A 27078-nucleotide genomic window follows, 5' to 3' on the forward strand; every position below is an offset into this window, starting at 1 on the left:
CAGCTTCCAGCTTCTTGTTAAATTCCAGCTTCCAGCAGTGGCTGGAGGTGTAATGAGGCTCAGAGGGAAAAGCTGGCTCATGAGTGAAGACTCATCTGTGAACTGAGGGAATTCAGGGGACCGAGGAGGGGGTGAGGGTGGGCACAGGATGCTAACACTTAGGAATAAGTGCAGCGTGGCAACCCCTGGGCTAGATGTTTTTTTTTTTTTTTTTTAATGGTTATCTCCTTTTATTTTTTTTTTTAAACATCTTTATTGGAGTATAATTGCTTTACAATGGTGTGTTAGTTTCTGCTGTATAACAAAGTGAATCAGCTATACATATACATATATCCCCATATCCCCTCTCTCTTGCGTCTCCCTCCCACCCTGCCTATCCCACCGCTCTAGGTGGTCACAGAGCACCGAGCTGATCTCCCTGTGCTATGCAGCTGCTTCCCACTAGCTATCTATTTTACATTTCGTAGTGTATATATGTCCATGCCACTCTCTTCGTCCCAGCTTACCCTTCCCACTCCATGTGTCCTCAAGTCCATTCTCTATGTCTGCGTCTTTATTCCTGTCCTGCCCCAAGGTTCTTCAGAACCTTTTTTTTAAAAATTAGATTCCATATATATGTGTTAGCATATGGTATTTGTTTTTCTCTTTCTGACTTACTTCACTCTGTATGACAGACTCTAGGTCCATCCACCTCACTACAAATAACTCAAATTCGTTTCCTTTTATGGCTGAGTAATATTCCATTGTATATATGTGCCACATCTTCTTTATCCATTCATCTGTCGATGGACGTTTAGGTTGCTTCCATGTCCTGGCTATTGTAAATAGAGCTGCAGTGAACATTGTGGTACATGACTCTTTTTGTATTATGGTTTTCTCAGGGTATATGCCCAGTAGTGGGATTGCTGGGTTGTATGGTGGTTCTATTTTTAGTTTTTTAAGGAACCTCCATACTGTTCTCCATAGTGGCTGTATCAATTTACATTCCCACCAACAGTGCAAGAGGGTTCCCTTTTCTCCACACCCTCTCCAGCATTTATTGTTTGTAGAGTTTTTGATGATGGCCATTCTGACTGGTGTGAGATGATACCTCACTGTAGTTCTGATTTGCATTTCTCTAGTGATTAGTGATGTTGTGCATCCTTTCATGTGTTTGTTGGCAATCTGTATATCTTCTTTGGAGAAATGTCTATTTAGGTCTTCTGCCCATTTTTTGATTGGGTTGTTTGTATTTTTGATATTGAGCTGCATGAGCTGCTTGTAAATTTTGGAGATTAATCCTTTGTCAGTTGCTTTGTTTGCAAATATTTTCTACCATTCTGAGGGTTGTCTTTTTGTCTTGTTTATGGTTTCCTTTGCTGTGCAAAAGCTTTTAAGTTTCATTAGGTCCCATTTGTTTATTTTTGTTTTTATTTCCATTTCTCTAGGAGGTGGGTCAAAAAGGATCTTGCTGTGATTTATGTCATAGAGTGTTCTGCCTATGTTTTCCTCTAAGAGTTTTATAGTGTCTGACCTTACATTTAGGTCTTTAATCCATTTTGAGTTTATTTTTGTATATGGTGTTAGGGAGTGTTCTAATTTCATTCTTTTACATGTAGCTGTCCAGTTTTCCCAGCACCACTTATTGAAGAGGCTGTGGGCTAGGTGTTTTATCTGCTTGTCCCAGGTGGTCCTAACAGCCACCTGGGAGGGAGGTGTCATCATTACCGTGTTATCCATGAAGAAATTGAGTCTCCGAGAGGTCTAGTAACTTGTGCAAAATGCAGCTCATTTAGTTCAGCGAGCCTGTCCTGATGGCCTGGGGTTGGGCCCAGGGCAAAGAGCAGTCCCAGCCCCTGGCGTCCAGGAGTGCCCCATCCTGCCGATGCAGAAACAGGACCTGCAGAGGAGACAGACAGGGAAATGGCGCCTTCCTCCCTATGACACAGGGCGTGCAGGGCAGCGTGACGAATTGTGGGAGGCCATGGGGAGGCCGGAGTGGGTGTCTGAGCAAGGCTGGAAGACTGGATGGGAGTTCACCTGGCAGATGGTGGCTGGGAAAATGAGTTCCAGACGGTGTGAAGAGCACGTGCAGACACGTGAGGACAAAGGACACCAAGGTGTGGTGGGCAGGGTAAGGACTGCCTGGTTCGGTTCTGCTCAGTCCGCAGGGGAGGGAGGGCCGGGGGGTAGCCAGAGCCACTAGCGCAGGGCCTTGCTGGGGCATTTGGACTGTAACCCAGGGCACTGAGGAGCCATATGAAGCTTTGAAGCCAAGGAGAGAGAGAAATGAATTTGTATGTTTAGAAAATTACTCAAGGGGCACAACAGAGTCTGGTTTGGAGGGGGGCAAGGCAGGAGGTGGAAAAGCTTGTGGGGTTTGTGATTCTCGTGCAGCCAGGATGTCAGGTGAACGAAGCATGTGGGGTGTTCGAGGCCAAAGCCATAGTTTGGTACCTGTGTTGAGAAACAGCAGAACTGGTCTGGAGTCCCCATCCCAGGCTGAGAGGTCACAGAAAAGGAAAAAGTCAAAGTAAAAGAAAAAAAGCAGTCAGTAAAAGGATAAAGGAAAATAGTGCATTAGAAGAGAAATGTCAAGAAGTTGTAAAAAGACTTTTATGAAGAGATAAAAAATTTAAAGAGTTCCAGCTAGGGAATGATAAGGACTAACAACAGAATGCAAAAGATTTCTTTTTTAAGTTTTTTTTTTTTTAATTTTATTGCATTTTTATTTATTTATTTATTTATTTATTTATTTATCATTCTTTTTATATTTATTTTTGGCTGTGTTGGGTCTTCGTTTCTGTGTGAGGGCTTTCTCTAGTTGCGGCAAGCGGGGGCCACTCTTCATCGCGGTGCGCGGGCCTCTCACCATCGTGGCCTCTCTTGTTGCGGAGCACAGGCTCCAGACAGGCTCCTACTGAGCGCAGGCTCAATAGTTGTGGCTCAGGGGCCCAGTTGCTCCGCAGCATGTGGGATCTTCCCAGACCAGGGCTCGAACCCGTGTCCCCTGCATTGGCAGGCAGATTCTCAACCACTGAGCCACCAGGGAAGCCCCTTTTTAAAGTTTTTAAAACACTTTTCTAAAACACTTTTCTAAGTGTTTTAGAAATTTAAGTGGATCTGAGGATAAAAAGCAAACACTTAAGTGAGTTAAGACAAAAACAGATTTCTGGCCAAAAGCAGAACCTAAAGAAGGAAGAAGCAGACGGGGCAGCTGGCCGCTGCAGGGCCTTCAGAGGTGCTTATTCCAACCGTCTGACCACTGACGGCTCTGGGACTGTGGGCTGGGTGGGTGACACCGCGGGCTGGCCCGGGCAGAGTCGAGGGAAAGGGCAGAGGCAAGTGACAAAATGGAGCCTACCTGCTTGGGGACTTCTCGGGCACCACCCACACCTGTCTTTTCTCCTGTGGGCAGGGCCACTGAGAGCGTAGGCTAGCCAGACGGGGCCTCGCATGGCCCCTCCTTTCACTGTCGGCGCCCTGTTCAGGCAGGTTCTTGGCCCTGGAGTCTGGGTGGTGGTGGCCGAGCAGCTCACGGCCGTTTCTCAGGCTCGTCCTGTCCTGTTAGCCACCAGGGAAGAGGCAGGTGGAAGGTCAGCAGCAGATGTCTGTGAGCGTTGAAGAAGGAGGAGGAGGAACATGTGGGCTGTGGCCTGGGTGCGTTTATTGAGCGCCTCTTGCGTGCGGTGGAGCGTGCTTTAACCTGGTTTCCAGTCACTGGGCACAGAGCTTCCTCCAGGGTGGCCCAGTTTGAAGTTCAGAAGCAGACGAGGGGCTGCTCCCATTCCCCATCCTGGCTCGTAGCTCTCTTTCACTACCCGCCACGTGCCTGCCTGCACACGCTCACACTTGGGCATCCCCCTCCCCACAGCCAGCCTCTGCGGACTCCCCATTGCTCCCCGTTTCGTTAGCTCTTAGGGATTCCAAGTCCTATGCTCATGGGCCCTGGAGAGGTCTGTCCCCTCCTCAGCCGGCGCGTGTGCCGGGTGCCCGGCTAGGGTACTCACTTCCACCTTTTCCCGTGCCCTCCTGCAGGTTGTCTTCCATGATGTCGGTGTGCTGACGGACAAGCTCTTCCCCGTCGTGGAGGCCATGCAGAAGCACTTCAGTGCCGGCTCCGGGACCTACTACAGCGACTCTATCTTCTTCCTCTCGGTGGCCATGCATCAGATCATGCCCAGAGGTAACCTGAGCTGCGGGGCAGTAGCCCCTGGGGTGTGACTTTGCATCTGGTTTCCTGGCCCCAATACTGCTGGTGTCCCGTATCAGAGAGAAGAGCTCCACTCCAACGCGAGGGAGAGGGCAAGGGGGCCAGCCAAGCCCTCTATGTGCAGAGTTTCCTGCACAGAGACTCCAGGGCAGGGCCCTGGGCTGCACAGCTCCTGGAGTCCATCCACAAGTTCACAGTGTGAGTTGTGCAGTGTGGAGTCCCTGGATCGGGGCAGCTGGGCTCCAGCTTGGATTCTGCTCCTTACACGCAGCCCCGTCTGGGACTCAGTTTGCTTATCTGTAAAATGGCAGGTTGGACTAGATAACCCTCCGTCCCAGTCTGTGATCATGCTTTTTGTGGTTTGAACCTGTACTTATCTGACTTTAAAATATCAAATCTATAGATGTGAGAGGTGCAAATTATGACTTAGTAGGACTTTTTCTGAAACCCTGATGAATGATTAAAGTATTTTCTGGGCTTTAGTCCCTCCAGGGCAGAAGAGATGTGATAGTCTGATCTGTGGTAGGTTGGCCTTGTGTGGAAGTGCTGGCAGGTTATCCTTGGACTAGAAGACTTGAAGGGGGTGGGGGTCTTATTCATGGGGTGTTCCAGACTTCTGGGTTCATTTCCTCCGAATTGTCCATGATTGATTCTGGAGCCCTGGGTATTGCCCCCAGCCCCCATTTCTGGCTGCAGTGAACCATGAGCTGAGCATTTTAGGGGTGAGGAGGGGAGTTCTGGGGTCTTGGGGTAGCAGCTATCCAAACTGTGACTAGTTGAGTTTTCTGCGGTTCCCAGACCAGGCGGGACCCGACAGCTGAGGGGATGGCCCGGCCGCTTGGTGGAGGCCCGCTGCTGCAGCCCAGCAGCCCAGGGTGGGAGAGGAGTCGGGAGCACCACCGTTTGAATTCCTGGTGAAGCAGGAACTTGGGAGTCAGAGGATGAGGCTGGGTTCCTGTTGGCAGGTTGTCATAGCACAGGAAGATCTAGCCCACCGTTTTGGCTGGGACTTTGTCTCCATAGGGCAAGTTCCTCACCACAGAGGCCTCTGAATGTTCTCTTAGCTGTAAGGCAAGAGCTCAGGGAGCTTCAGTGAGCTCAGGTCTGAAGGAGATAGGGGACAGACTCACCTAAAGGGCACGGGGAGGAGAGCTGGCATTTGTGATTCTGTGAGGAGACCAGGTGCAGCTCGGTCAGCTCCCCAAGTCCCCCCGTCCCCCGCCATAGCCCTGGAGGTTACACATGAGAGCTGACCGAGGAGTTGAGTGACAAGCAGTTATTTCTCTCCCCTCAGGTGGGCAGGTGTGATCCCTCCGGGCAGGCCCTGTGCAGGTGCCGTGGGCATCTCAGACTGGAGGAAGGTGTGGCTCCTCCTCTCCTGGATTCCAGGGGAGAAGACAGACGTGGGGGCTGGTCCCAGCTCTCCCTCTAACCCCTGTGTGTCTTTGCTGAGGCCTCAGTTTCCCCACCTAGAGGTGAGGAGGCTGAACTAGTGAAGAGTCCAGGGTTACGGGAATCTCCTATGGGATTCTTTAGTTCTGGGGAGCAGGAGGAAGAGGGGTTCTACCCTTTTCCTGCCTCTCTCTCCCATCCCCACCTCACTCCTAGCAGTCCCTCTTGATTGCTCTGTAGATCAGCCTTGGGAGCAGGATTCTATTTGGGCAAAAGGTTTCATGGTTAAACTTGCACTTTGAAATGTCTTGACTAGATGGGCCTTAGGGGCCTGCCCAGTCCTGTTGTCTTGCATGCACGATTGGCCTTGAATGAAGCTCTGAGACAGAAGAACTGGCAAAGGACTGGGAGATCTGGGAGGAGGCGTGCCTGACCTTCCTTTCCCTCTTTCTCCCTCCCTTCCTCATCAGCTGGTAGGTCTCTGCCCATCACATGCTAAACTCTTGGCCAGGTTTTGCTTTGGGGCACCCAGAGGGAGAGGGTTGTCAGGACAGAGAAGATACTTCTGCCTCACAGCCCTGGCATGGACCAGGCTGTGAACTGTAAGTGCAGATGACAAGAGTTAGGGACCCAGCTCGCCGCCCCTCTGCCTTGCTGACTCTGCCCTGCCCCGGAGCCTGGCCTTGCCCCCGGGGCCATGTCTGCGGAGAAGAGGCTTTGCCTGGAGCTTTGCTGTCTATGCAGTAGATCAGATCATAGGTGTCCCTCCAGGTGATCTGTGGGCTCTGACGGGCCGACATCAGGAGGTGGGGAAGGAGCTGTGTGAGATGTGCCGACCCAAACACGGACTCTTTTCTTGGGTTCTTTAGGCAAATGATTCACTGCCAGAGGTTCATTTTCACATCCACTCAAAGCCCACTTCCTAAGAAGCACGTAATTAGGAGTTAACTAAAGTTTGATAATCATAAAATAAAACGCGCAGTCCTGGAGTTCCCCTCTGAGTTTGGGTGTTTCCACCGAGCAGTCTGGCTGCTGCACAACACTTGGCAGTGTTGCAAAGCTCCTACCAGGCAGATCTTTTGGAATTACTGCAATTTTCAGAAGGATGCTTTGTTTTCCAGCACCATTAGTGCTGTCTTGAGTGTGTCATGGCTCTTTATTGCTGCCTTTTTTGTATTCATTGTTTTCAATCATAGAAATTGCTGTTGTTTTGTGCTTTTTTTTTCTAAATTAATTAATTTATTTGTTTTTATTTTTGGCTGTGTTGGGTCTTTGTTGCTGCGCACGGGCTTTCTCTAGTTGTGGCGAGCGGGGGCTACTCTTTGTTGCGCTTAGGCTAGCTCCCCTCAGGTGGAATTCGTGGGCCAAAGGTGAGCCTTACAAAGCCAGCCTGTGTCAACTGCCCCAGCCCCACTGTCTCAGCCTGCACGTGCCAGGTTTTGTACAGTTTTCTAAGCCCATCGATGTCTGGCCTCTCAGGGAGACCTGAGACAGCTGTATTCGAGCTTCAGTTGCTGTCCCCACGTGACAGGAGAGGAAGCTAGGAGCTGAGGGCAGGCCACCTCTCCAAGTTCTAGGGTCAGCTGGGCCTCCCCGCAGGTTCCTGAGGCCTTGACCAACCGCGCTCGTTCTGACGGCGAGACCTGCGTGCCAGCCTCTCGTACCCGCACAGCCCCTTGAGGCCTCCAAAGCGTGGCCTCCTCTCCTCTTCTGGGCCCCTCGCTGCAGCCCTGCGGAGGGGGCCTGGCTGGGCTGGGTGGGCGATGGTTAACCCCTTGTGTTTTGCCCCGACTGTCCCCTTCTGCTCAGACCACATCCTCAGAGACAAATGAAGGGGCTTTGCTGGTGGAACGCACTAGCTCTGATTTTAGTCAGACCTTGTTTTTCCTTCCATTGCTTGTTGGAGGAGCCACGTGTGGCTGGCTGGTCCTGCCGCTCACACTTGCCCGCCCATGTCTCCTACACAGGCACGCAGCCTCTCTCTGCTCCTCACTCACACCCACAGGGCTTTTATCTCCTGTCAGTGGTGTTGCGTTTGCCGCCATTGGAAGCATTATGCAATGGAAAAGAAAATATTTTTTTTCCCAACTGGAGCTGGAGGGTGCAAAGAGCAGCTTCCCTCTCCTTGTCACACGGCTCCAAGGAACTGTTGGCCCCGGCTTAGAGACACGGACCATAAAAACAGCCCTTACCCAGATTGAGCCACGATGCCTGGTCCATGGTTGAGGTGGGGATCCCCTGGGCAGGGAAGGCAGGTGCCCAGACAGTCAGCAGTGGGTAGGGTCGGCCACAGGCCCCGGGAGACTTCCTTGGAAGGCTCTCCTGTCCTGTGGTCAACCCTTTGCCAATAGACATCCTTTGCCAAGGGTCTGATGTTTGCACGACGTGGTGCTGGGCACTCCGGGTGTCCCAGAGATGTTTGCTGGGTTGTCGCTTGGTGGGCTCATGGTGGTGGGATGGGTGGCATGGTCCAACAATTAGGCAGGACGTCATGAAGACCACCAGGGAGATCCACACCGTGCTGAGCATTCAGGAGAGGATGAGTCACAGGCATTTGGCAGGAAGTAGGAGGACTTCATAGGGGAGGTGGTACTTGAGGTGGGCTTTGAAGGGTGGGTAAGATGTCATTGTGGAAACAGGTAGTGAGCAGTTCAGGCAGTTGGAAAGAGTGTGGTGAGTGTTTGGGAGAGAGCACACCACCTCTTTTGACAAACACATTAGGGCACGTACTGGGAAGCAGTGATGAAAGAGGTGGGCAAAGGAGGTTTGTATGTGTATGGGGGCTTGGATGCCAGGCGGGGGGCTTGCTCCAAACACAGGGGACAGAGCCTTTGTGAGCATGCCGGCAGGGAGGAACTTGACCAGATCCATGCTTTACGATGGGTCTAAGGCTGGGAGTGGATTACCGGGGGACCTGTTGGTGTCCAGCTGCATATCTTTACTGGGTGTCCATTGGCTGGACAGGCTGTGAGAGACCCACAGGTGGACTCCCTGACCTCAAGCAGCAGCTAATCTGGAGTGTGTGTGTATGTGCATGTGCACATGTGTACCAAGCATGTCACATCCAGAAGGTGAACTGCAGTGCCGGGTGAGACCTGACAGGCATCCCAGCTTTTGCACTGCCTCCCTCTTTCCATGAGAGGGGCTGCAGATGTTGTTACACTGGCTGCTGTGGGAACAGTTATGAACTAACTTCAGCTTTTAGCAACTCTGTGGGTTAAGAACAAAAGGAAGTGAAGAATTTATGAGAGTAGGCAGAGCAGACAGTCTTCCACTCTGAGCTCATAAACCCCTGTAAAACCAAGGCAGATATTCCTGCCATGGAACCTCTTGCCCGTCAGTCCTTTGCACGTGCTAACTAAACTTGGTGTGAATTAGCCTCCAGTCTGATTGCTTTCCCCTGACACTGAATGGAGATAGATGACCCAAGGGAATGAGATGAATATGTTAAATAATGACAAATGAGGTTCTGGGAAAGGTGGAAGGAAGGAGGAAAAAAGGATTTTGGAGCCTGGTGCACTCCTGGGGTCTTTTGGAGATAGGCTCAGGCATGTCTTGAGAAACCCCTGAGTCTAGGCAGAAGGAGGTTGAGAGGAAGGAGGCCAACTGCCTGATTAGACCTTGATGAGGTCTCAGTCCTGGAAAGGTCGAGGAGACCCTGCTCTCCTCTTCTAGTACTTTCCTTCCTAGACCCCATGAGTCTGGCTCCTGGGCCCTGGAACCTGGAACCCAGGCCTGGGCCATAGAGCTCAGCTTTAGCTGTGTATCTACTTGGCTTCTGTAGGCTAGCCTGGGCACTTGACCATTTTTACCCTGGTGTCTGTTGAGGTAGGGGTATAGAAACTTCCGAGCGAAAACTTCCAGCTTCTTGATGAGCCTTGGGCAAAACCAGCTCCATGGGAGATTGGCGTTTATAGACCTTGGGCCCTAGTGGAGCCTGGGCGGCTGCCTGCTCTGGTTTGTGCACGTTATAGGGTCATGTTTCCAGGTGCCTTGTGTTTCTGTTGGTTTCCCGGCCTGCAGTTGAAGAGTGAAGTTCTGTACAATCCTGTGTCTACACAGAGGAGGGGTGGGTTCGAGTGTGGCAGCCTCTCCTGACTTGGCCTGTGGTCAGGGCATTCCGAGAATTAACGAGATGATACCTCCGATAGCCCTCAGTACTGTGCCTGGCACATGGTGAGTGCCCAGTAATTGTGGCAGTATGAGATGTGCCTCCAAACACAGCACCAAAGGGTGTGGGGCTGGAGTTATTCTCAGACTTAGGCCACCCACTTTTGCCTTTTGGAAAGAGCCTCTGATATGGGAGAAGGAGATTTTCTGGATGATCCTGGGCAAGTCATGTGACCTCTTGTCTCCCAGGTGAGGATTGCCATCTCTGACCTGCCTTCCCCTCAGGGTTACTGTGAGCTGGAAATAGAGTAATGCAGCTTAAAATGCTTCTCCCCCCCACCTCCCAAGACCAGCTCCCAGAATCAGAGTACTTGAAATCTGTGCAATCATAGCACATTATTATTACCAACACGGTCAGCCCCATCCTGCTCATGCTTCCTAAGGAGATTTGTGAGTAAAAAGATCAGGCAAATGCAAAATGTTGTAAACTCCCTGAAAATATAGGACTTGGGCCCTGAGTGTCCTCTGCCCCAGAGTCATATTCTTGAAGCCTCGTGTGATGCTTGCTGTTGTAGAACAGGATGAAAAGGCAACTGGTAATGAGTAGAGGGTGGCTCAGTCCTACTCCCAGCACCCTTTCTCCTGGCATCATGGGTGCCATCACCCCTGAGCATCCTTCTTTCAGCCATCTGTCCCTAGGGCCTTGGTGTCCTGAGGCCAGAGGCAGACGATTGGACTCTTGTGAGGACATTCTTGGATCCACTTTGGGTTGGTGGCGCTGGATGGAAAAAGCTGGTGTGAATCTCAGGTAATTCGTGCAGGGGTGCATCTCAGCCCAGGTTTACAGGCCCACGTGAGAAAGAATGCAGTCAGGGCTAGGAAGCCTGCAGGCTAGAGATAAAACCAAAATGGGAAAATCCACACGGGCAGCTCTCATTCATTCATTCCTGCTTTGAAACATTGAATCAGTGTGCAGTCTTTTGCAGAAAGCCTTTAAAATTCCATCTTCTTTTTTTCTTTTTTCCTTAGGTGAAATTTGACAAATGTAGTAAAAGCTATATTCAGTGTGGACTTCTTTGTTCTGTGCTTTTTGTGCTTTTACTCACTACCGTGGGGGGTCATTAATATTCTCCACTGTTGTCTCATAGCAGTTTTATAAAACAGAGAAGGCTTTTAAGGCTGGCTTTTGGAACTTTATAATTTCACTCAGTTAGAACCCAAATCAGGAAACTAGTCTATAACCAATGTTTAATCATCCCTCAGTGAGGCAGACATGTGTCTGGTAGGAGGGGTCCTGCAGCAGTATGTACATGCATTCTGGAACCTGGGGTGCAGTGGAGAAGGGGTGGGGATCCTGGGGGTGGCCTCTTCTCTGCCCCTACCCCATCAGGCTCAGTATCGGAAGAAAGCAGAAGCAAGGGGCCCCCTAAACTCATTGATGCTGTTTTAACTGGTTTGCCAGTTCCTGAAATCCTTAGTGGGAGAGGCGGCAGCTGTACCCACAGTTAGTCCCACGGCCTCTGCTTACTTCAGGGATGAAGTGGCCTGAGGGGTGGTTTAGTGTGGTTGTGGAATCGGCTGTGGTGAGGGGGGCTCTCTCCCTTCCCCGGTTCCTCTCCAGAGGACAGTGATGTCGACTGGCTCGAGGACCCTGTTTACTAGTGGGCGCGGTCACTGCGTAAGAGGTCTCATGCATGAGTGCGGCTCCCCTTCTCTCTGGAGTTTTCTGCTGGCTCCTGAGACAGAAGCTGTGGTGGGAACAGGGCTGCCTCAGCAGGGCGGGGTGGGGGGCACCGTTTCCCTCTCTCTCCTGCACCCCTCAGGCTTACCTGTGCGGGAGGAGAGTGAGGTCCTGCTGAGACTTTGGGCCTCAGCCACATTCTCCAGCCTGGTTTGCCAGGGAGTCCTGCATCGTAGCAGCCCAGCTGATAACAAGGTGGTACTTGACTTTCCCACCCGCCATGACTGCAGGGGTGGCTAAATGTCTCAGAAGCCTCCTCAGGAGTAGGGCTCGCTGGGGCTTCTCCGAGTTCTCTGCTCAAGATAACATCTCGGACTGCCTAACCCCCTCCTGACTCCTAACAGAGGCTCTGGGTGAACAGCCTCGCTTCTCCGTACCGCTGACTCTTTGTTTAGAAAACGGGGATAAATGACTGTACAGATGTCATAGGGTTGGACGGGGGCTGAGACGGCGTCTGAAGAGTCTTAGTCCCTGGGACTAATAACACGTGTCACTGGTGCTTTTCCTCCCGGAGGGTCCGGTGCATAGCAGCACATCAAAAGCTCTGATGGACCTAGAGTCTGTCATACAGAGTGAATTAAGTCAGAAAGAGAAAAACAAATACCGTACGCTAACACATATATATGGAATCTAAGGGAAAAAAAAAAAAGGTCATGAAGAACCTAGTGGCAAGACGGGAATAAAGACGCAGACCTACTAGAGAATGGACTTGAGGATATGGGGAGGGGGAGGGGTAAGATGTGACAGGGTGAGAGAGTGGCATGGACATATATACACTACCAAATGTAAAATAGATAGCTAGTGGGAAGCAGCCCCATAGCACAGGGAGATCAGCTCGGTGCTTTGTGACCACCTAGAGGGGTGGGATAGGGAGGATGGGAGGGAGGGAGATGCAAGAGGGAAGAGATATGGGAACATATGTATATGTATAACTGATTCACTTTGTTATAAAGCAGAAACTAACACACCATTGTAAAGCAATTATACTCCAATAAAGATGTTTAAAAAAAAAAAAAAAAGCTCTGATAAGTGCTGAAGTTAAAAAAAAGAAGTTTAACTTAGTTTCACCCAGTATTTCTCAAATGTAACATCACAGAACCCCTTTCTGAGGAATCCTTATTCACATTCTGAGGCAGGGCTGTTTCACAGGACTCACTTTAAGAAATGCTGCCCTCGAACTAGAGTAGTAAATACACCACCCTGGCGTAGCTCTCTCTTGGGGGTGGGCAAGCGGCGCAGGACGCCTCAGCCCGCAGGGAAAGGCACTTCCTGTCAGACTTTCCTCCTCTCCCTGCAGCGGAGCCCAGGGAGCCTCTGGCTGGGCATGGCGCTTTAATTACTCGCTTCTTTGTTGCTTATACCACAACTACTTCCTGAGCAGCTCTGAAGTGGCTTTGGGGCTGCCCAAAGTCTGCCCGAGACCTAAAAGCGTGAGGAAAACTTTCTGTGGATCACGAAACGTGGTGGGGCCATGGGGAACAGAGTTGTTTAGAAGGAGGGTGATGTATGTCTGGTGCCCCTCTGCAAGCAGGGCACCCTTTGTGGCAGTGATGAGCTGGAGTGGTTTCAGAGCAGGGTGACCCAGAGGGCGGCCGTGCCATCCCGAAATGGACCCTTGAGGGAACCGGACCTGCGCACCGGAGAAGACTTGCTGCCTTCTTTTTTTTAATTGAAGTAGAGTCGATTTACAATGTTGTGTTAGTTTCTGCTGTACAGCAAAGTGGTTCACTTATACACATATATACATTCTTTTTCACATTTTTTTTCCATTATGGTTTATCACAGGATATTGAATATAGTTCCCTGTGCTAGACAGTAGGTCCTTGTTTATCCATTCTATATGTAATACTTTTCTTCTGCTGACCCCAAACTCCCCCTCCATCCCTCCCCGTTGGCAACCATAAGTCTGTTCTCTAAGTCTGTGAAGACTCGATGCCTTCTGAAGGGCCGTCCTGGGAAAGAGGAAGCCGGCCTGTTCTGTGTGGCCCTGAAGGCCACCCCAGGTACAGCTGACTGCAGTTTCTAACTCTGTTGCCACCTTTCTGTGAGCCCCGTGGGCAAGGCCTTTCCCTGGCCAGGGGGCAGGTCCTCACCTACAGCCTGAGGGGTTGGATAAGATCCAGAGTGTAGACTGGCCACTTACGGCTACGGACCACAATCTGTTTGGCCATTTTAGCCTCCTCGCAGGGGCTTTCAGTGGCATCGTAGCTGGAAACCACCTGTTCTAGCCTCACCGCTCTTGGTTCCCTCTCTTTATGTTGCCTACGATGCCCGTGGGTTGAAGTCCTGTTTAAAGGTCTGCCGGTCAGCTCCCCTCCGCTCCTCTCCTCCTGAGCTCTCCTTTGTTCATCCTCCTGCAGTCGCACCAGCTTCCCTGCCCCCTCTGCCTGGACCAGCCTCCCCAGGGATCCTCAGGGCTTGCTCCCTCACCTCCTTCAGATCTTTGTCCAGTTGTCACCTCCTTGGTGAGGCATCCCTGAGCATCCTGTGTAACGGTGTACCCATCCCCTCTGGAGCACCCTGGTATGACCCCTGCATGGCTTTATTTTTCTTCATAGTCCTTATCCCATCTGACACAGAATGTATTTTACTTTCTTCTTTCATCGTCTGTCTCCCATACCCAAATGTAGGTTCCGCGAGGGCAGGGAGTCTTATGTGTTTTGTTCATTGCTCTGCTCCCGGTGCCTAGAATAGTACCACGCACGTAGTGGGCATTCAGGAAATCTCTGTCAAGTGAATTAAATGAATACGTTTCTGTTAGGCGTGTATCTTTTTTTTAAAAATTAATTAATTAATTATTTATTTATTTTTGGCCGCGTTGGGTCTTCGTTGCTGTGCGCGGGCTTTCTCTAGTTGTGGCGAGCGAGGGCTGTTCTTCGTTGAGGTGCGCAGGCTTCTTATTGCGGTGGCTTTTCTTGCGGAGCACGGGCTCTAGGTGCGCAGGCTCAGTAGTTGTGGCTCGCGGGCTCTAGAGCACAGGCTCAGTAGTTGTGGCGCACGGGCTTCGTTGCTCTGCGGCGTGTGGACTCTTCCCAGACCAGGGCTTGAACCCATGTCCCCTGCACTGGCAGGTGGATTCTTAACCACTGCGCCAGCAGGGAAGCCCCTAGGCGTGTATCTTGAATTAGCCTATTTTGTGGGTCACCTTCGTATGCCAGGGCCGACTCACTGCCTCAACACTTTTTCTTAAGCCCGTTTGGAACTGCCTGGGGATGAAGTCCAGCAGCTTCTGATAAATTGCAGAGAAACTGGATGTTCTTTGTGCGTTAGTCACAACCAGGAGCTTGGGTTTTCTGGACGACCGCTTCTTGATGGGTCCCCTCAAGCCTTGAGGAAGCACGGTGGGTCCTGATTTCCTGCTGCAGCCTGTGATGCCCTGACTGCCAGTGTTCAGCGTGGCATGAGGAGCAGGAGTTCTCCTGAGGAAGAAAGCAAAAGGACAAACAGATACTCAGGAACTTGCCTGGGTGAAAACATCTGAGTAAATACTGAACAATGGTTATAAACATGTGTCCAGTGGTTGCAGTGAAAACCGTTTTCTGGCAGCTCCTATGGAAAAAATTTGAGGCATTTCAGTCTTCTTACTCTGAAAGGGGACGACTGAGCAGATTTCCCATAAAATGCTAAAAGTAATAAGGTGACACAGACCACTTTCTATTAACTTAATGCCAGGAGCTCTTTGTAAGCTAATGAAGACAGTTGCCAAATTGAACAGTAATACCTTCCATTTTGGTCCCCCCATTAGATTCTGTCTTTTGACTTTTCAAGATCCTCTTTTAAATTCTTGGCTACCAGTCAAAGGTATCAGCCAACATTTATTGACGTCAAGAGGTTAAGCAGCGTTTATTCTCGGCAACTTGTCACCTGTGAAGGGGCGGCTGTCTCTTGCCATACACTGGGCGCTCAGTGGGTGCAGCTGCCCTGCCCTCCGGGTGCTCGCCTTCTGGTCGGGAGAGAGCCCAAGCGAGTGGGTACTCGCGGAGCCAGAGGTTAGAGGTCAGCAGCCCTGGGCCTGGTCTGGGGAGATTGTGTCGGATTATTTGCATGGAGAATGGGCCAGATACCATCAGTTCTGCCAGCGTTCAGAGGGGATACTTCGTTGAGGAGGATGAGGTGGGTTTCTGCCAGGCCTTGAGGGCTGCGGGGTTGCGGGTGAGGGAGGAGATGGGCAGGTATTCTGGGCGAGGGTGGTGCTGGACAGCCTGCCTCTCAGCCTGGGCGGAGGCCAGCACGCCCTAGGGATGCTGTCTCTTCAGGTGGCAGCAGATCCCAAATCCATCAGTCCAGCGTGTCCAGCAAGCACCTCTGCGGTTGACATTAAGTACATTAACGAGCATCTTCTCCTTGTCCCTGTCTTTGTGCATCGTCCCCTGGCAGGAGAAGACTCTATTTCTCTACGCAAGCCGTGTGTGTAATTGCTGATACTGGTTAAGCATCTTGGAATGAATCTCAGGCCTGCTCTTCCTTCCATTTCCCCGCCCACTTACTGTGGCTCTGGACGTCCTTTGGAATGTGCCTGGCTGTGCCTGGGCCTCCAGAGACAGAGAGCGCCGCAGGGGTTGAAGCCTCGCTGCCCCTGTTAGCCCCCTTCCCCACTCCCTTCAGCAGAGTTTCTGGCTGCTCCCCCATAGCCATGCTGTGTTCCAGCCCGAGTGGCTGCCTGAAATTGTTTGTGGTCAAACGTGCCCTCGGCTTTCCGACTTCCTGGCCTTGCTCAGCTCTTCCTTTGGCGCGTAATGCCTCCCCACATAACCCCCCAGTCACCACGCTGCCTAGCAGAAGGGCTTCCAGAGGGCAGGCTCTGCAAGCACGCAGGGTGTCCGCAGGGCAGCCTCTGGACCTGGACCTTTGGGGGGTGAAAACCTCTTGAGAGTCCTAAGTCAAGCGGATGGGACATGACGTGAACCTGAACTTTTTTGTAAAATCTGAAAGCCCTTGGTGGATGGGTGGGGGTGATTCCCATCACATATGGAGAAGAAGTCTCAGCAGGCAAGGGAGTCCACTAAGTGAATAGGATCAGCCCCACGGGTGTGGAGTTCTGGTGATAAAATGCTGGTTTAGAGCTGCTTGTCGCTCAGGGAGCTATCACAGGTAGCTCTAAAGGTGGCCTTAAACCTTGGCTTTGTGGCTTCTCTCCCTCACACTAGCTTCTTGCCTTAGTTCAGGACTGACTTCTTAACCAGGCTTAGCTGGTTTTTGCCCTAATCTTACTCCCATCTTAGGCTCTGGGACATAACTCCTCTGAGAAGAGAAGGTGAGTGAGAGAGGTGAGCGAGCGTGTGGGGTGCAGTGAGAGGTGAGTGGGTCCAGTGGGTGAAGGTTTTCCCTCTACATTGAACTGGGGTAGTCAGGTTCAACGTTGATATATTTTTTAAAAGCATCATCTATCACATAATAAGGTTTGTCCCTTATAGTCATTAATCACAGAACTGTGGAATTTGGGGAACCAACAGTGCTTGGGATAGGAGTGAGCTTTTGACCGTGAGCTGATTTGGTGGCTAACCTCAAGTAGGCTCCCTCTTGCAAGCCTTCTGACGGGGTGTTGTGGCCCTCGTCTGATGGCCTTCCAGGAGCCCTAGATGCTCTTCCTCCCTCCCTCTCTTCTTCTTCTCTTCTAAGAAAGCGAGACTCATGCAAATTAACACAAGAAGAGGGATTATTACAGGAGAGAGCTTGTAATTTGGGGCAGCTCTGGGGACCCGTCTGTTCTGGTGATTCGTTCTCTTTCCCTCTCTCTAATGGTACCTCTGTTTCTGTCTATACTTCTCCATTTTCTTCTCTCTATACTGCTTTTTTAAAAACGTGTTTCTTTCTGTTCCCACAGAACCGAAGCTTGCGTGGGGCTTTGGTTTGTTATAACTTCCCCATGACAGGCATCATCTCTTGGTACTTTCCATTTCAGAGCCTGAAAGAGAATCTTCTGGCCAACCCGCAGGCCATGAATTGTTGACTTTTTTTGTCATTGATCCAGTCAGCTGGGACCAGCGCAGGCGGGGTCATGTGGTCCCAAACCCGGCCACCGGTGCCTACCTCTTCAGCAAGGGCGTGGGAGGGGACAGGTGTGTGATTGCTGCTCTCAAGACACAGAGCAGCTGTCTGTGGTGGCCCTGGAGGGGAGGGGAAGGGAAAAGGCGTGCATCAGATGTGGGTCTTGCCCTCATGACTTTTCTAGTGAAGGAATTTAAAATTCCTGTCATACAGATGCATGGACTTTGGGGGGTGTTGTACGCAGCCTCTGAGCTGGCACCCACTGATCCCCACCTCCTGGTGTTCATGCCCTTCAGTTGAGTGTGAGCTGGACTTACTGACTTCTAGTGTATGGAATATGGCAAAGATTCTGAGATTATGTTACTGTAGACTGTGGCTTCCATCTTGGAGATCTTTTTTCTCTCTGAGCCCTTGCCCAGGAGGAAGCCAGCTGCCATGTTATGCGCTGCCCTGTGGAGTGGCCTGCATGATAAGGAATTGATGTCTCTGGCCAGCAGCCCAGAGGACCTGAGGCCCACCAACAGCCACATGAGTGAACTCTGAGATGGTTGCAGCCTGTGCATCTAGCTGAGCTGTGGCTGAAGTGTCTCAAGAGCTGTGAGATAATAAATGTTTGCCGTTTTCAGCTGCAGAGTTTGGGATTAGCCTGTTATGCGGCAACAGATAACTGATCAGAGCTGTGAGAGGATAAAGGAGGGCGCACCTTTGGCCAGGGAATTTGGGCAAGGCTTTGAGAAGAATGTGGCATTTGAGCATGACCTACCTTTTCTCCCTAGAGTGGCCTCTTGTACAGGGTGGGCCATCTGTACATACAGAGGGCAAGGAGGGCCGATCTGGCCATTTTCCAAGGTGGATCAGATGAACACACGGTTTTTCTGTCGCGTGGCCTCTGAGAATGTCTATATCTTCTGTTGCAGAAGGGCAGGATATGCTCGAGCCTCCCGCTCAGCCTGACACGTGGCATCTCTGATGAAGGTTGGGTCTCCTGGGCCCTTGGGGCCTCCACCATTGTGCTGCCGGGCTGCTTAGTGCCCGACGCTGATTAGAGAGCCACAGCTCTGAGCTCACAGCGTAGCTGGGTGCCTCTGGCATCTACTTCTCTTTCTTACTGATGGTGTGGCCTTAGGCAAGGCAGTGAGTGTCCTCTCTGGGCCTTTTCCTGCACCTTTTATTATGAAAAATTCAAATATATACAAAAGTAGAATAACATAATGAACTCTCTCCTACCCATCACCCAGCATCAATAGTTATCAGCTCATAGCCTATCTTATTTTATCTCTATTCCCACCCACTGCCTTCTCCCTCAACCCTGGGTTATTTCAAAGCACACACCAGATATCATATTATTTTCTTCTTAAATACTTTGATAAGTATCTCTGACAGATAAGTACCTTTATTTTTTTAACATAAACACAGTATCTTTATTACATTTAACAAAATTAACAATTCCTTATTATCATCTAATATCCAAGCAGTGTTCACATTCTTCAATTGTCTTAGAAATGTGTTTTTATAGGTTTGTTCAAATCGGGATTCAGACAAGGGCTACATGTCTCTTAAGTCTTCCTCTCTCTCTTTTTGTAAATTAAACTTTTAAATTTGAGTTATTTGTAGATGAATATGTAGTTGTAAGAAAGAATATAGAGATCCTTTACCAACTTTCTCCCAGTGGTACCATCTTGCAAGACTACAGTACATGACAACTAGGATACTGACATTGATGTAGTCAAGACACAGAGCATTCCATCATCACAAGGCTCCTTCATGTTGCCCTTTTATAGCCACATCCACTCCTCACACTCCCCACCCCACCCTTGGCAACCACTAATCTGTTTTCCATTTTCTATACTTTTGTCATTTCAAGAATGCTATATAAATGGAATCATGAAGTATGTAACCTTTTAAGACTGACTTTTTTCTCACTCAGCATAATTCTCTGGAGACTCTTTCAAGTTGTTGCATGTATCAAAATCCATTCCTTTTTATTGCTGAGTAGTATTCAATAGTATAGATATACCCCAGTGTGTTTCACCATTCACACATTTAAGGACATCTGGGTTGTTTCCAGTTTGGGGTTATTATGAAAAAAGCTGCTAGGACATTTGCATACAAGTTTTTGTGTGAACATAAATTGTTATTTCTCTGGAATAAATGCCTGAAAGAACAGTATCTTGGTCTTATAGTAGTTCCATGCTTAGTTTTATAAGAAATTGCCAAGTTTTTCCAGAGTGGCCGTACCATTTTACATGCCTACCAGCAATGTGTGAGTGTTGCTTGAGTCTCAGTCTATAGGTCTTCTCTCCTTCTTCCTCTCTTTTCTGCCCTACCAACTTGGCATAGAAACCCATGCCCTGATTGTCTTGGATGATTGAGATGATACATGTGAAACTGCTTTATAAACTCTCCCTAACTGAGATTATTGGTGCTTCTCTTTTGTGGGATATCTGAAAGTGGCATCACAGCACCTTCGGGAAGTACGGTAGATGCTTCCTGACTATCCGCGCCTGCGTTTCCCAGCCTGGCTAGATTCTGCAGGGCAGCTGGATCACCGGGGTAGCCGCACATCAAGCATGTTTAGTACAGCTTGGTTTTTAAAGAACACGGCGGGGGGGAGGGGTGGTTGGGAATGAGATACTCAGGTTGCCTGAGTGACCCATGAGACTGTAGTCCCCGCCCAACACCCTGCCTGCTAGCATGGGTCATCCAGTCACCTTTCATCTTTCTTGACCTGGCTGGCAGTTCTGCTGACCGGAAGGTGGAGATGCCAGCGTGTGAGTGTGTATGCATGCGCCTGCTGCCCTTTTAGCCACAGGTTCGCACCAGATTTGCTTAAGATGATGATGGTTTTCTAGAACACTGTGTGCAGCAAATTCCAGGTTCTATTAGAAATAAAAATGTGAGGCTTTTTCAAAGCTCTTTTTCCTCATCTCCTCCCTTGTGCTGTGTCTGCCACACGTGTAACTTCCTCAGGGTCGTAATCCTCCCCCATCACTTGCTGAGCTGTTGACCCACGTCCCTGATGTTAGTGGCAGCTTCTGTTCCAGGGGCTGACCTGACTAAATGTCCCCAGGTTCCTGGGTGACTTCAGACAAGAAGCACAGCAGTTACCTGGCCTCCAGCCCCTTCAGCATCAAGAATGACATTCCCAGCGTTCCGCAGCGGGGGGCTGTGAAGACTCAGTAATAGATTTACGGAAAAACACTGCGCAGAGGAATTGTGTTGAAGAGACACTAACAGCAGAGAGGATGGTTTTGTCAGGCTGTTTGCACCTTACTTTAAATGCCAAGGGATTGCCAGATCTGTGTTCCTTGTGTTCTAGAAAATGAGATTTCAGTGTTGTTAGACTCGCTTCTTTTGTGGGTTTTCTCTAGTGCCAGCATGCTCCCCTTTTGTATCGCTATCTGTCCCAGGCCTGGGGTTGGAGTTGCGTCTGCTGCTCACTTGAAGGATATGTGGACCCAAAAGGGTTTTCAGTGAGGTGCAGTGGTGGGTGCAGGTCATTGAATTAACAAATAATTGTCGTGAAGGTCCGGCAGTGGAGGACCCTGGTGTGAACGTTCACGTCCAAGCAGCACAGAGGTGTGAGCAGGCATTGCAGCCAGAGGGCACTTAGAGTTTCTTTGGGGCTGCTCTGCACGGAACCTGCTGGCTGTTCCTGTCTCATTGTCCCTGACACGTCGTCCCTCTTTGGGGGCGGGGGCTCTAGGAGCCAGGGTGTTGCCTTGGTGGCACTCTGCCCCTCTTCTTTGGACCTCTGTGACTTCCAAGTGGCCTTTCTGTGGGCGATCACTCTCTGGGTAGCAAGCTTGGAGGACCTGAGGGCCCAGGGGGCACACTGTTTATCACACAGTCCCTTTCACATGCGTCTTACTTTCTGTAACACTTCTGTTAGCACCTGCTGTGGACTAGGTGGCCTGTGAGAAGTGCTGAGATGCAGCCTGCGTGGCTCTCGGTCCCGCAAAGCCTACAAAGCCTACAGGCTCCTTAGGGGGAGACCCCATTCCCAGTTGTTCCCTCCCAGCTGCCCTCCCCTTCTCCATATTCTTGCTGCCATCTCCTTGGGTCAGATCCTTGTTGTACAATGTTACAGTAATGATAGATGCCATGATTTAGAGAAGCCTCACCTTGTGCCAGGCATGTGCTGAGTGCCTTACTATATTGTATTATCTTCCATTAGCTCAGAGGGAGGTACAGTCCCCTACTTTACAGGTGAGAAAACTGGGCCCAGAGGGATCAGGTAAATTGTCCCAAGATACCGCACTGATGGGAGAGCTGGACAGAACGTGGACTGCCTGACTCCAGGGCCTGCTTTTTACAAGTAAAAGGGGGTTTGGATGATCCATAAACCTGGCAGGACCTTAGTTGAGTGTTGCCCTGGCCACCTACTTTCTCACAAATAACTTTCAAGGACGATGAACAGTGCACAGCTCAAAAGAACCAAACACAAAGAAAATAAGGTACAATGAGTGAGAACCAGCAAAAACAAGAAACAGCAGAAGCAGACCCTTTAAGACTTTCAGATGTTGGAATTAACAGATTCGGATCATAAAAAATGTATGCTAACCGTGTTTAAAGAAACAAAATACAAGCCTGAGAATACCTGAAGGGAACTTGAAAAAAATTACCTAACATTTGAAAAACAACCAAATAGAACTTTTAGAAACAAAGAATACAGTAATCAAAACAAAAAGTTATGGGTGGTCAATTAGAAAAATCTTTAAAATGCAGATTTTTAAAGGTAACCAGTGCACAGATTCCTTGGTTCTCTCTTTCCTACCCCAATTCTACTCCCCTCCTCAAGGGTGAGCACTGTAAATAGATGGTATGTTTCGTTTTAAGCCTTTTTCTATGCGTTTATGAACACACATATGTCAACACACAACAAAAGAGGTTTTTTTCAATATAAATGAGATGTGCTCTTTTCCCCCACTTAATAATATGATAGACGTCTAGATATCGATGCGTATAGATTTACTACATTGATGAAACTCATTTTAAATTTTTGTTGTCTTATTTTCAAGCACTGCCACATGGTAGAAAATTCAGAAAACACAAAAGGGTATACAGAGAAAATAAAATAAGTCTTCTTACCCTCATCCCTGCCACCAAGTTCTCAACTCCCTGGAAAGGTTCTGCACCTTATTTTTTTTTTCACTTAATGTCTTGTTGATATTTTCAAATCAGTGTGTTTAGGGGTGCCTCATTCTTTTTATAGCTACAGAGTATTTTATTTTTAAAAATTTATTTTATTGAAGTAGAGTTGATTTACAATGTTGTGTTAATTTCTTCTATACAGCAAAGAGATTTAGTTATACATGTATACACATTCTTTTTCATATTTTTTCTCATTATGGTTTATCACAGGATATTGAATATAATTCCCTGTGCTATACAGTAGGACCTTGTTGTTTATCCATTCTATATATAACAGTTTGCATCTGCTAATCCCAAACTCCCAATCCATCCCTCCCCCACCCTACAGAGTATTTTATTGTATGGAATTTAATTTACTTAACTAGTCTGTTGTTGATGTACCTTTAGATTATTTCCAAATTTTATAATTAAAAACAATGCTGCAGTTACTACCTTGTTCACCCGTGATTTTACACATATGCAGGATTTTGTTGGATGAATCCTTAAAAGTGAAATTGTTGAGTCAAAAGTGTGTGCATTTAAGATTTTGATAGATGTTGCCAAATTGCCCTCCATCATGTCTATATCAATTTCTAAATCCACCAGCATGAATGAGATTGTCTGTTTCCCCATACCCAACTCAGAATGTAAGCAAACTATTTGATCTTTGCCAATTTTATAGGTGAAAAATTGTATCTAATGGAATATTAATTTTTCTTGCTCTTATTTTGAGTGAAATTGGATCTCCTTTAATATGGTAAGAACCACTGCATTTACTTTTCTTGGAACTATTTATATCCTTAGCCCATTTTTCTGTTGAGTTGTTGACTTTTTCTTTACTGATTTCAAGGAGCTCTTTATTTATTAAGGAAATTAGGGTTTTTTCTTTGTCCCTGATATACATTGAAAATATTTTTTTTATAGTTCGTTACATTTTGACTCTTTTTTCCCCCATGAAGTCTAAAAATATTTGTGTTCTCAGATGTGTCAGTCCTTTGTGACTTAGATTTTGTGTCCCACCTAGAAAAGTCTTCTTCACTTCAAGATTATAAAAAACATTATTTCATGATTTCTGATGAAGCAGTCTGTAAATTGTAGTGTTAATAGATAAATGAACTATTATTATCCTTAAGAATTGTTCTGGCCTACTTTCTTCTCTGAATTCATCTAAAGCAACTCTTCTTTCGAGGTGACTCAAGTGAGTGACTCTGGATACAGAAGTTTAGAAGCTAGGGAGCTGATAGTCTGAGGATATCCTTTTAGCTTGGGCTTGTGGACGCCAAATCGACAGTGTTCTCAGGATTCCTAGGTTTTCATCTTTGGGGCTGCCGGTAGACTTGTCAGGCTATACATATAGGAGTGTGTACATAGAAATTTAAGGGAAGATGGACGGGATGGTGGGCAGTGAAACCATGTGCTCTAAAGCCCATGCCTGTGGTTTCCTCCTCCCAAAACAGGGCTCACATGGGCGCTGTCACATTCGCTTCTGAGATTCTCAGTCTTTTGATTGACAGCTTATATTTTAAGACTTATTAATGTATTCTATCAGGTTACTGCCAATTTTCCTGGCCAGGGACCTAGTTGGTCTCCTTAAGGTTACATTGCAATCTCTGCTCTATTCCATTGTGTGTTGATTTTAGGATTAGTTCTAAACACTTACATTTATTTCTTTTGTTTTCACGTTATTATGTCTCTCTATAGCCCTTTGTGCTGATGACTGGAACAGAGTGAGATTCAACGCTCCAGAAACTTGTTCCAAGTATGAAATTGGCCTCATCCAATGCTCAGTTACCTGTGCAGATGGAAGAGAGGAGCAGAGAGGTGGCTAAGACCCAAACTCAGAATTAAACAGAATGCCAAGGCTTTGGGTCCCTCTGGGCCTCAGGTTATGATGCCTTTATCCCTTGGCCAGTCAGGTTCTGTGAGCTTTAGATGGTCCCTGGGATGTGTATGGGGCCAGCCAGGATAGGTGTTCTACCTGAGATAGCCCAAAGTGTGACAAGCCAGTGGAGTGAACCCAAGCAAGGGTCTTTGTGGAAGGGAAGCCTGAGACTCCAGTACAGATTCGGAGTCCAGAAGGGCAGAAATGGGATCATCAACAAGGAACAGCACCAAGACAAGACTTGGGATGAAGTGAGTATAGAGTTGGGGAGGAGGATCTGGGATAGTTGGTGCTTGCTTTTTTTGGCACATGGTTTGAGAGAGTGTTAGGATGGCTTAAAGGCAGAGAGTTCAGCTGGACTTGCAGAGATAGGTAGCTGTATGGAATGTCCCAGAAGCAGCTGGGTAAAAGTGTGTGCTGGGCTTCCCAGGATATACAGAGCACCTCTCTGCAGGAACTGAGGACCCTTCCCAACAATCCTGACCTCGTCCAGCCAATGATTTGAAAGGCAGTATGTTTGACACCTTCTTCATAGAGGAACCCAGAAGTCGGGTGGCCTTTTATAAGATGCTGGAAGGGATGCTTGTAATCATCCAGGCAAGTTTTTTGGATCGGAATCACCCAGGGAGTTTTTTCAAAATACTTTGCCTGGGTTCCAGCACTCAGAGATTTTTTTTAAAAAATTGAGGTGATTTTTATATGCAGTGAAAATAGAGATTTTTGACTCAGTAGGTCTGGGGTTGGATCTAGACAGGATTACTTCCAGAGAGTGCCCTGAATAAGTCTAATGTTCATCTCCAATTGAGAACCTATCTTCACTTCATCCCTAAATATTACTGATGGGGAGACTGAGGTCCAGAGAGGTGGCTAGTGGTGGAGCACAAGAGCACATTAGACCCTGGGGCTCATATTGGACCAGGGATGGGAACCCAGATTTCCTTCTTGTGGTCCAGGGCTCTTTCCACCAAGTGACTTTTATCCTTAAACGAGTGGCTGATGAAGTCAGAATAGGACAAGGTTGTTTGACCCCCTCTTCCCAGCCCAGTCTAAACAGATATTTCTAGGTTTACTTCACGTCACAGTGTAGTCATGGATCTGCCCTACAGAGTCCAGGAGAGGGTTCACATGAGTCAATTGACTGTAGGTCAGTGAGCAGTGGTCACCAAAGCTCTTACTTGGGAAACTGTGATTAAAAATCTTCCAGCAAACAAAAGCCCAGGACCAGATGGCTTCACAGGCGAATTCTATCAAACATTTAGAGAAGACCTAACACCTATCCTTCTCAAACTCTTCCAAAATATAACAGAGGGAGGAACACTCCCAAACTCATTCTACGAGACCACCATCACCCTGATACCAAAACCAGACAAAGATGTCACAAAAAAAGAAAACTACAGGCCAATATCACTGATGAACATAGATGCAAAAATCCTCAACAAAATACTAGCAAACAGAATCCAACAGCACATTAAAAGGATCATACAGCATGACCAAGTGGGGTTTATCCCAGGAATGCAAGGATTCTTCAATATATGCAAATCAATCAATTTGATATACCATATTAACAAACTGAAGGATAAAAACCATATGATCATCTCAATAGATGCAGAAAATGCTTTCGACAAAATTCAACACCCATTTATGATAAAAACCCTCCAGAAAGTAGGCATAGAGGGAACTTACCTCAACATAATAAAGGCCATATATGACAAACCCATAGCCAACATCGTTCTCAGTGGTGAAAAACTGATACCATTTCCTCTAAAATCAGGAACAAGACAAGGTTGCCTACTCTCACCACTGTTATTCAACATAGTTTTGGAAGTTTTAGCCGCAGCAATCAGAGAAGAAAAAGAAATAAAAGGAATCTAAATTGGAAAAGAAGAAGTAAAACTGTCACTTTGCAGATGACAGGATACTATACCTGTACATAGAGAATCCTAAAGATGCTACCAGAAAACTACTAGAGCTAATCAATGAATTTGGTAGAGTAGCAGGATACAAAATTAATGCACAGAAATCTCTTGCATTCCTATACACTAATGACAAAAAATCTGAAAGAGAAATTATGGAAACACTCCCATTTACCATTACAACAAAAAGAATAAAATACCTAGGAATAAACCTACCTCAGGAGACGAAAGACCTGTATGCAGAAAACCATAAGATGCTGATGAAAGAATTTAAAGATGATACAAACAGATGGAGAGATATACCATGTTCTTGGATTGGAAGAATCAACATTGTGAAAATGACTCTACTACCCAAAGCAATCTACAGATTCAATGCAATCCCTATCAAACTACCACTGGCATTTTTCACAGAACTAGAACAAAAAATTGCACAATTTGTATGGAAACACAAAAGACCCCAAATAGCCAAAGCAATCTTGAGGAAGAAAAATGGAGCTGGAGGAATCAGGCTCCCTGACTTCAGAGTATACTACAAAGCTACTAGAATCAAGACAATATGGTACTGGCACACAAACAGAAATATAGATCAATGGAACAGGATAGAAAGCCCACAGATAAATCCATGCACCTATGGTCACCTTATCTTTCATAAAGGAGGCAAGAATATACAATGGAGAAAAAACCAACCTCTTCAATAAGTGGTGCTGGGAAAACTGGACAGCTACAT

The 27078-nt window shown here is 48.1% G+C and overlaps 1 protein-coding gene across 2 annotated transcripts in view; it reads left to right on the top strand.

Annotated features, from left to right (window-relative positions):
* The window catches only part of XXYLT1 (xyloside xylosyltransferase 1), a 185855-nt gene that overhangs the window by 28437 nt on the left and 130340 nt on the right, over positions 1-27078 (top strand). For both annotated transcript variants that reach the window (XM_082393317.1, XM_082393318.1), the window contains exon 2: positions 4018-4165. In XM_082393317.1, coding sequence (XP_082249443.1) covers positions 4018-4165 — 148 coding nt within the window. The remainder of the gene's footprint in view (positions 1-4017; positions 4166-27078) is intronic.

This window comes from Balaenoptera borealis (genome assembly GCF_965194805.1).
Source record: "Balaenoptera borealis genome assembly, chromosome: 5".
Classification (NCBI taxonomy): Eukaryota; Metazoa; Chordata; class Mammalia; order Artiodactyla; family Balaenopteridae; genus Balaenoptera; species Balaenoptera borealis.